The 10000-nt window shown below is 43.2% G+C and overlaps 1 protein-coding gene across 1 annotated transcript in view; it reads right to left on the reverse strand.

The window, feature by feature from the left end:
- Window positions 1-6: 6 nt before the first annotated feature.
- The window catches only part of LOC117449826 (suppressor of tumorigenicity 14 protein homolog), a 28777-nt gene continuing 18783 nt past the window's right edge, over window positions 7-10000 (reverse strand). Inside the window, exons 15-19 of the mRNA XM_034087719.2 lie at window positions 6901-7026; window positions 4659-4842; window positions 3475-3746; window positions 2686-2822; window positions 7-1443 (exon numbers count right to left, since the gene is read on the reverse strand). Of these exons, the coding sequence (XP_033943610.1) occupies window positions 1282-1443; window positions 2686-2822; window positions 3475-3746; window positions 4659-4842; window positions 6901-7026 (881 nt within the window). The 3' untranslated portion in view covers window positions 7-1281. The remainder of the gene's footprint in view (window positions 1444-2685; window positions 2823-3474; window positions 3747-4658; window positions 4843-6900; window positions 7027-10000) is intronic.

A 10000-nucleotide genomic window follows, 5' to 3' on the forward strand; every position in this document is an offset into this window, starting at 1 on the left:
ACATTTCTGTTAAACCTGAGACACTTTTATATTTTCTATTTAAAAAACACACATTTGTTCGATAAGATCCTCATGGCTTTGTCCTGTGACAACCACATGTCTTTGGTGAGGACACTTTCATGAGCATCTCAGAAAACAGCCCCGTTTCCTCGACACACGAAGCTACAACTCATCCTTCAATTCATAACGAACATTCAAAATCTTTACATAGAAATGAGAGTCGGAAAGAAAAACCGTGATCGTAAAACATATTAAAGCTGTCGGACAAATGTAGTGGATTAAAAAGTACCTTATTTACCCCTGAGATCTCGTGAAGTAGAAGTATGAAGTAGCAATACATTGAAATACTCAAATGTGTACCTAAAGGTGGGGTAGGTACGTTTCAGAAACCAGCTCGAGATACACTTGTTATATTCCATGGAATGCTCTTAACGTCCCGATAGCAATGAATATCTGAAGTGCTTTGACAACAAATCCATCTGTAGAAGCCGTAATACTGTAAAAAGTACAACCAATTGATTGGATGGCCTGCCTGCCTGTCAGCCTTCCATCGGGGCACAAACTTACCTCGTGTCCTCATTGGTCATGGGCGCGTTCGTGTGTGTTGGAGGAGGGGCTCTGTGAGGAAGTGGCAGATTTTCTCCGGTTGTGTATTTTCAAATTCTAGCGATCCATACAAAAATGTCATCTGTCGAAGCCTAGTACTGTAAAAAGTACGACAGGGCCGGCCCGGCTAAATGGATTGGATTGCCGCCCTGTCTGTCAGCCTTCCATCTCGTGCCCTCATTGGCCGTGCCGTCATTGGGCGTGCATTGTGCGTTCGTGTGCGTTGGAGGAGGAGCTCTGTAAGGAAGTCTGAAGGAAGAGCTGTGTACTTTCAAATTTTAGTGCACTCAAGCCGGTTTCTGAAACTTACCTACCCCACCTTTAAGCACAGTACTGGAGTTAATGTGCTAAATTACATTTCACCGCTGAGCTTGGGGAAACATTTCAAGTGTTTCATCTCCAAACAAACATCATTTAATGTTATTAAGTATTTTATAGCAAAAATATATACATGACAATATTTCCCTGCTCCCCAACATGAACGATACGACATACGGCAGGAAAGTGTTTCTGTTTCTGAGCAGAAGCAGTGCGGTCATCTGCTTTGTTGATTTAAAGAACATTTGTATACTTAGAAAAACCTCTAAAATGAAAGTCTGTTTCACAGGTTCTTACTGCGTATTCCAATCCAACGAATTGAGTCAGGTATAGATGTCCTTGAGAGTCACCCGTCCTCTACACTCCCGAGTTCTCCTTTATCCAGCGCCTGAACTTGGTGATCCGGGCGTAGACGCCGGGTTTGTTCCTGCGAGCGCAGCCGTCGCCCCAACTCACCACGCCGGCCAGGAAGACCCGCCCACTGGAGCCGGTGACGGACAGCGGACCCCCGGAGTCTCCCTGAGAGACACAGAGAGGAGGCCTACATTACAACACTGTGGGGGAAATGTTTTCCTAGGCCCATTACTTTGACCCAGTTTATCAGTCTGTACTGCCCTCACTGAGCACGGACCTGTGACCTTGGGCTGCTCTCAGTCTTGTGTCTCCCTGTTCCTGCCTGTTGGCGTCAGCTGATAGGTGTTATTATAGTGCTCTATCTTGTTATGCACCATGTTGACTATTCTCTCAGAACCAGCTAAATACATGGGTCTGGGGTAGAGTTCTTCTACAATACAGCTTTATTTATGAAGCACTTTAAAACATCCAGACCAAAGTGCTGTACAGTCAAATAAACAAACAAACATACACAATTCACACAGCTCAGCTCACACACCATAAAACAAGTACAAGTAAAAACAATAGACAATTTAAAAGCAATAATCTACAAGATGTCAAAACGCTAAGGAGAAAAGGTGGGTTTTAAGAAGTGATTTAAAAGCAGACGGTGTGGCGGTCTGTCTGATGTGCAGGGGCAGATTGTTCCACAGTGTGGGAGCCGCGACAGAGAAACAACGATCCCCTCTGAGAGGCTTAAATCAGAGGAAGACAGGGAGTCGAATACGTCAGCTGAGAGAAAGATGGGGAATAGTTCATCAAGAAGTTACTCCGTTTCTACAAGAGCCATAAGACTGACTTTTCTTATCATAGCTTTGATTCTCTCCATGTTTATATCCGCAATTGTACTTTTGAATTCTGATCTTAATTCCATCTAGCAACCCACACAATTTAAAGATACAAATCCCTGGAACAAAACCTTTTCAAATGGAGGTGAATGGACTGCATTTCATCCAGTCTTTACAACGCCTCAAAGCGCTTTTAGTTATACACGTCAGCAATCAGCCATTCATGCTCAAAGAAGCCAACATGCACACACTATTGGCCATCGGGAGCAATTTGGGGTTAGGTGTTTTGCCCAATGATATTTATGATCCATTTAAATACGTTTAGGGTCCTTAAAAGGCTGAGATATACTTTGTAGAATACCTGGATTATTCTGGAAACAGTACAATAACTCTCGTTTAAACCACACAATAATCAGGTGTCAGAAAAGCTGGCTTTCGTAATGCGTCTGTCTGCAGTAGGACGTCCTGATATTTGATATAGTATGGAAAAGGACACACTAAATATTTTTCTGGCATACGGTTTTTGGAATGCATTCACGATCTTATATAGGAGGTAGACATTTTGCTCTGTGTTCTTTACCTGACATGCGTCCACGCCTCCTTTGAGGACCCCGGCACAGATCATCCTGTCGGTGACCTCGTCGTCCATCAGAGTCTTACACACCGTGCTGTTGACGACCCGAACCTCCGCCTTCTGGAGGATGGGGGCAACACCGCCTGACGGACAAGATGACCAACGTAAGAAACATACATGCGAGTAAACTAAGGTTTAAAATGGATGAATACAAACCAACGAGTTTGCTTAGATTGTAAATCAGATAGACTGCTGTTGAAGATCTGCTTCCTGCTTAAAACTCATTGTAGAAACTTTAGGTTTTAAGCAACAGGAAGCCAGCACTGTGAACCCTGACATTTTGAGTACCCCCAAGTTTTATGATAGAAATGTAAAGTATGGGTCCCCAGAACATAGAAACGTATGGATGCTCACTTGCATATGTTGGGCAATTTGCACAATTAGCATAAGTTTCAATAATTAGCATATGCAGACGATAGCTAAACAATTGCTAGGCCGAGTTGGACAATTGTTTGTGCGGTTTTTCGAGGTAAATTGAGAATAATTGATTTTACGATCAAAAAGATCGACCCAAAATTCGTAAAATCAGCCCATTGGGGGTACAAAAATATGGCTACAGTGTAGTTATGTCGATTCAAATCTTAGGTCCCAGGCTCCTCCAACAGTGCAACACAATAAAACAGATAAAATAGTGCAAGTAAATACAATAGTAGAAAGTAGAAAAGAAAGCTGACTCAGTTCCATTTAGGACTCATTCCGGCACCACTTTATAGTCGTCACCCTGATTTTGCTCACCTCCCTCTCTGGTGGCGCCCCAGCCGGTGATCCACGCCTCTTGGCCTGCTGGGAAGTTGTACGTGGGCGAGGGCAGGCAGATAGGCCAGATATTCTGATTGAGCGTGACGTTCGAGTCCAGCTCCATCAGAGCCACGTCGTTGTCGTAGGTGAAGGTGTTGTAGTCCATGTGAGCAACGATCCGCCTCAGTTTCCTCCTCACCATCCACTCGTTGGTCTGACTCTGAACATGCAGACCCAGCAAGGCCTCCCATTGGTCCGCCTGAGAGTACCTGCAGCACCAAAACACAGGTCAGAGGTCACGTCGGATGGAGGAAGCATTTGCACAAATTCAAGAAGACTGTAATACCAGAAAATGAAAGTGCCGCACACACACACACACACACACACACACACACACACACACACACACACACACACACACACACACACACACACACACACACACACACACACACACACACACACACACACACACACACACACACACACACACACACACACACACACACACACACACACACACACACACACACACACACACACACACACACACACACCTAATTACAAACATATGTTCTGCTAATCTAGCTACACACCATTCATTGGTTTGCATCTCACAGATTTATCTATTATTATAATGAGCAGTATTTTATTTTCCTGAACAGCATTTCCTTTTAACTATTTATCTTTAACTCATCTTACACTTCCCCTACATAACTTGCACCTAGGTCTTGCAACATTCTTTGCACTATTTTATTTTTGTATGTCTTAATTGTTATATGTCTTATATATATTTATTACACAACTTAGTTGAATACTCGATTCTGATTGGTCAGTTTCGGAGATTTTAGAGGTTGTTAATATTCGATAACACACCGCTCATAAGGAGAATCAAGAAGAGGTTAAAAGACGGATTGTTAGACGTCAGATAAATCACCAGAAGAAGACAGACAGGAAGTAAACACTAACAGGAGCACGGTACAGAAACAGAAACTGTGAACAGACTTGGACAGTCACAGAAGACCTCTATCAGAACTGCCTTCATTTTAAATTCACTTGTTGTCAGAGTTCCAGTCGTTGGATTTTCTTTGATAATTTTCAAGTCAATAAACTCATTTTTGTTAGTACAATATTGATTACATAACATGTCAGAAATGATGCCTTGGACAAGTATCTCGTACTTGTTGACTCCGCTGTCCTGCACGCAGTGTGCGGCGGTCAGCAGCCAGCGGTTGCTCAGCACCGACGCCCCGCAGACGTGACCCACCCCCGGGATGTGGAGGCTGACCTGCCAGGGCCACTCCCCCTCCCGGGACGCCTGGCCCCCCACGATGCGAGAGCTGCGGTACGGCCTCGTCCCACACTCTGAAAAACACACAGATAAAAGACATAAAGTGGTGCAGTGATGACGTTTTACTCTAGGTCGACCCTGAAGTTAGCATCTTCCTGGTTTCCTCCACAACAAGCGAATGGAATATCTCTGATTTTGGATTATTGCAGTTAATAATCTCTGTGTCAAACAAACGTTTATGATACTTACACGTTTTGTTCAGCAGAATAATCTCCACATATTAACACCATTTTATGATTTCTGAAGTAAAAAGCTAGAGTTAGGCTATAAAGGAACTACAGCACAGTCACATGACTTCACGTCACCACCGCTAAGCTAAAAGCAGCTAATGTTGGGCTATAAAGAAACTACAGCACGGTCACATGACTAAACGTCTCCACCGCTAAGCTAAAAGCAGCTAATGTTGGGCTATAAAGGAACTACAACACAGTCACATGACTTCACGTCACCACCGCTAAGCTAAAAGCAGCTAATGTTGGGCTATAAAGGAACTACAACACAGTCACATGACTTCACGTCACCACCGCTAAGCTAAAAGCAGCTAATGTTGGGCTATAAAGAAACTACAGCACGGTCACATGACTAAACGTCTCCACCGCTAAGCTAAAGGCGGCTAATGTTGGGCTATAAAGGAACTAAAGCACGGTCACATGACTTCACGTAACCACCGCTAAGCTAAAGGCGGCTAATGTTGGGCTATAAAGGAACTAAAGCACGGTCACATGACTTCACGTCACCACCGCTAAGATAAAAGCGGCTAATGTTGGGCTATAAAGGAACTACAGCACGGTCACATGACTTCACGTCACCACCGCTAAGATAAAAGCAGCTAATGTTGGGCTATAAAGGAACTAAAGCACGGTCACATGACTTCACGTCACCACCGCTAAGATAAAAGCAGCTAATGTTGGGCTATAAAGGAACTACAGCAGGGTCACATGACTAAACGTCTCCACCGCTAAGCTAAAGGCGGCTAATGTTGGGCTATAAAGGAACTACAGCAAAAGGTCACATGACTTCATGTCACCACCGCAAAGCTAAAGGCGGCTAATGTTGGGCTATAAAGGAACTACAGCACGGTCACATGACTTCACGTCACCACCGCTAAGCTAAAGGAAGCTAATGTTGGGCTATAAAGGAACTACAGCACGGTCACATGACTTCACGTCACCACCGCTAAGCTAAAGGAGGCTAATGTTGGGCTATAAAGGAACTACAGCACGGTCACATGACTTCACGTCACCACCGCTAAGCTAAAGGCGGCTAATGTTGGGCTATAAAGGAACTAAAGCACGGTCACATGACTCCACGTCACCATCGCTAAGATAAAAGCAGCTAATGTTGGGCTATAAAGGAACTACAGCACGGTCACATGACTTCACGTCACCACCGCTAAGATAAAAGCAGCTAATGTTGGGCTATAAAGGAACTACAGCACGGTCACATGACTTCACGTCACCACCTCTAAGCTAAAGGCGGCTAATGTTGGGCTATAAAGGAACTACAGCGCGGTCACATGACTTCACGTCACCACCGCTAAGCTAAAGGTGGCTAATGTTGGGCTATAAAGGAACTACAGCACGGTCACATGACTTCACGTCACCACCTCTAAGCTAAAAGGGGCTAATGTTAGGCTATAAAGGAACTACAGCACGGTCACATGACTTCACGTCACCACCGCTAAGCTAAAGGTGGCTAATGTTGGGCTATAAAGGAACTACAGCACGGTCACATGACTAAACGTCACCACCGCTAAGCTAAAGGCGTGTGATGTTGGCCCTGATGATGTTTGGTTAGCAACCGGCATTTTTGTATTCACCAGTGGGGTATTTACTGACCTATTGTTATGTCATAGAACAAAACAGACCTTATTTCATCGACCAAAAACACATTCAGGTAGGCCTAACCATTGACCTCCAGACGAGGACTAAAATGCTAACTAATTTCTAGGTTTTTGGAATCATTCCTGCACCACTCCTACATTAACAGTTAGCTAATTTAGTGCATGGTCCAATGTGTGTGTGGGGGGGGGGGGGGGGGGGTCTGTGTGTGTGTGTGTGTGTTAAACATACGGCAGTTTTCCTCGTCAGATCCGTCCTCACAGTCAGTCTTTCCGTCACACTCCGGGTTCAGTTTACTGATGCAGCGTCCATTGCTGCAGCGAAAAGTGAACTCTGAACACATCTGCAGCACCAAAGCTGAACACAGGACACACACACTATCAGCACAACAGAAAGAAACACACTATGTTATGGTATCCTTTCATTCTATCTTCATTTCAGAGTCTTTACTGCCTTTTGCTGTCATGCTTATTTATTTCGTCTCCTTTAATCTCCGTGTTCCATAAACTTGAGTATTTACAAACAGCATGCTAACTGGTTGCTAGCAATATTAGCTGCTCTGTTAAAGTCTGTAAAAATGTGCATGCTGACTCAAATTCAACTGTGGTGTTTTATCATCAGATTAAGTGACAAAGCAAGAGTTGAAGAACTATGACTAACGGTATCCATATTCGTCCCGTACCGTCACGGTTCGGTGCAGTCACACGACGAATACACCTTTTCTTTTACGAGTGGTAAAAGTCTGTCATTCAGGGCAGTATCCACTACACTATATATAATCCAGGGGGTGGTATTGCGCCTAAAAGCTGTTTGCCAGCCGCCCTTAAACAACAAATGAAGAAGAAGAAAAAGCAACAATACGCACAAAACACTAGAAGAAGAAAAGTTAGTATTGTGAGTTCAGAAAAGACAAAGGAGCTAGAAGACCCACCTGCTTCTTTTAAATCAGATAGGCCTATGTGGGAACATTTCGGGTTCCCTGTGGACTGTGGAATAACCACAAGGGTATAGTTGTAGGACTAGTACCAATAAATTGAGCAAGTTTCATGTATGTGACATACATGAAACTTACTCAATTTATTGGTACTACTATACCCTCCAAAGCGCTTGAGGGTGGGATTAATAGAAGCATATTTTTTTGGGGGGCGCTTTTTACGACAGGCCAGGGGGTGCATTTCACGACGGGGGTGCATCATTTCACACAACACCGGCACTTAGTACCCCCATGGCACTAAATACAGATCGCGTTCACACCGGAATAAATTCCCTGAGGGAAGATTAGACAAATGAAGCCGCTGATGTCACTTCTTCTTCTTCTTCTGCTTTGGGTTTACTGGCAGGCCACCCGAAGTCCCCGGCCGGAAGTCCCCGGAGTTAGAGTAAATCGCCATAACGCCGACACCTCCTCATCTCCCATGTTTTTTTTGTGTTTCCATAAGTTATTCTCTCTCCGTTGGTGAGCATTATTAGCATTAGCATTATTAGCATTAGCATTAGCATCAGCCCCGCGGCTAATGCTAATGCTAATAATGCTTCAAAAAACTTTTCAGAGTTTTACGGGTTGTGGTTTGTAATTCGCCCAGCCAATAGAAATTGGTACTTTTTTCTCCCCAGGATGGAACCACCTCTCTAGCAGGCACTAAAAATAGGGGTAAAACTTCCCGGCACTAAGTACTCTTTTTGTTGTGAACGCAAAATAAGAGGAACTAACGGAACTAAACGGGAAAAGTACGGGGAAAAGTACTCCGGTGTGAACGCGCCTATAGATACTGTCTTTTTCCGTTAGTGAGCCGGATCATTTGGCTCGGCTTTCTTAAAGCGCCAGCTCTTTCGGCTCCCAAGCGGCTCTTCATGTTAGCACAGTTTACCACGGAGCCTCAGTTTCGCCGCTGCGAGGCTCTGGTGCTCACCGCTCATCACATCCAAATTGCGCAAGTTCCGTGTTGTCCTGTAGCAGGCACCGCCGATGTCGGGGAAACGATCTTCAATACTCCGAAAATAATCCCACCAGACTCCTTTGCCCCTCCAACAGAGATATGTCCTTGTCCTTTTTCCTTTTTGTTATTTCAAGCGATAAAAACTCACGATCTTCTCTCGAATTATTAATATTTGTGGACGCCCTCGGCTCGAGTTCAGGGCGTCCCGAGCTGAATAAGGGCGCTGCCTGGGAGGAGTCATATTCCAAGGAAAATGATACTGTGTTTATGCGTGTTTATGGGTGTGACAGTTTCACTGGAAGAACATTGAGAAAGAATTGTGTTGCAAGAAGTAAAAAAAGCATGCAACACACACACACATTATTTTTTACATTGTAGATTAATACCGAAGACATCACAACTATGAAAAAACATAATATGGAATGATGTGGTAAACAAACCAGTATATGATTTATATTTTATATTTTTCAGAGTAGCCTGCAACCTTGGGTGCTGTGCTCTGTCTCCCTGTTCCTGCCTGTTGGAGTCCGCTGATAGAGGTGTTGTAGTGCTTTTTCTTTTTTTCTTTTTCAATGTTGATTATTCTTTTAGAATTAGCTAAATAGATGGGTAAAGATTCTACTTGAGCCCAATTTGAATACCATAAAGAAAGTATTAAAGCCAGCTCAAGCTAAATGTCAAATGTATTTAATTAATGTACAGTTGTTTTGATTTATTTGAGTTGTACATATTTCAAAATGCGAAGTGTAATAACTGCAGTTTGCCTCCCTGTCAGAATGACAAAGGTCCTCAGTGAAGCACAAGCCCATGTTTCACTACGTTGTAAGAACAACTTATTAAAAAGATAAGTTCAATGCAACTAATGTCATCTTAGTGTTATTGCATGATGTTAAAATTGGTTTCTATGAATTTAGTGATCGATTGTAAACATTTGAAATGTAGCTTTAAGTGTTTCTCAGTTACAAGGATGTCGTTTTAATAAATCAGACACTGATGGCGCAGCGCTGTACGGTACCTCTTTATATAGGCATTTTGTCCCTAACAAATTGTTTCTGCGCTGATCAGGGGGTGCTTGGCTGACATTTTTTTTTCAAAGGGGGTACATTATTGAAAAAAGTTTGACAACCACTGTAGAGGACCCCGGCTTTTATTGATTGTGATTGAAAGTTGATCTTATTATTTATTTTGTAATATTTTCAAGACATTCTTTTTAGTTTTACAGCTTATTGAACCTTTTTGTTTGACATCAGCCATAATAGATAATATGGCCATCTGAGTGTGTGTGGTACTGTGTGTGGTTTGTTTTTAACTGTGTAATAAAGTTAATTATTCAAAATGTTAGAGTTCCTTATTTTTAAACTGAAATTTGCACTACTGTTCAAAATAAATAAAAA

This window comes from Pseudochaenichthys georgianus, chromosome 7, assembly GCF_902827115.2.
Source record: "Pseudochaenichthys georgianus chromosome 7, fPseGeo1.2, whole genome shotgun sequence".
Classification (NCBI taxonomy): domain Eukaryota; kingdom Metazoa; phylum Chordata; class Actinopteri; order Perciformes; family Channichthyidae; genus Pseudochaenichthys; species Pseudochaenichthys georgianus.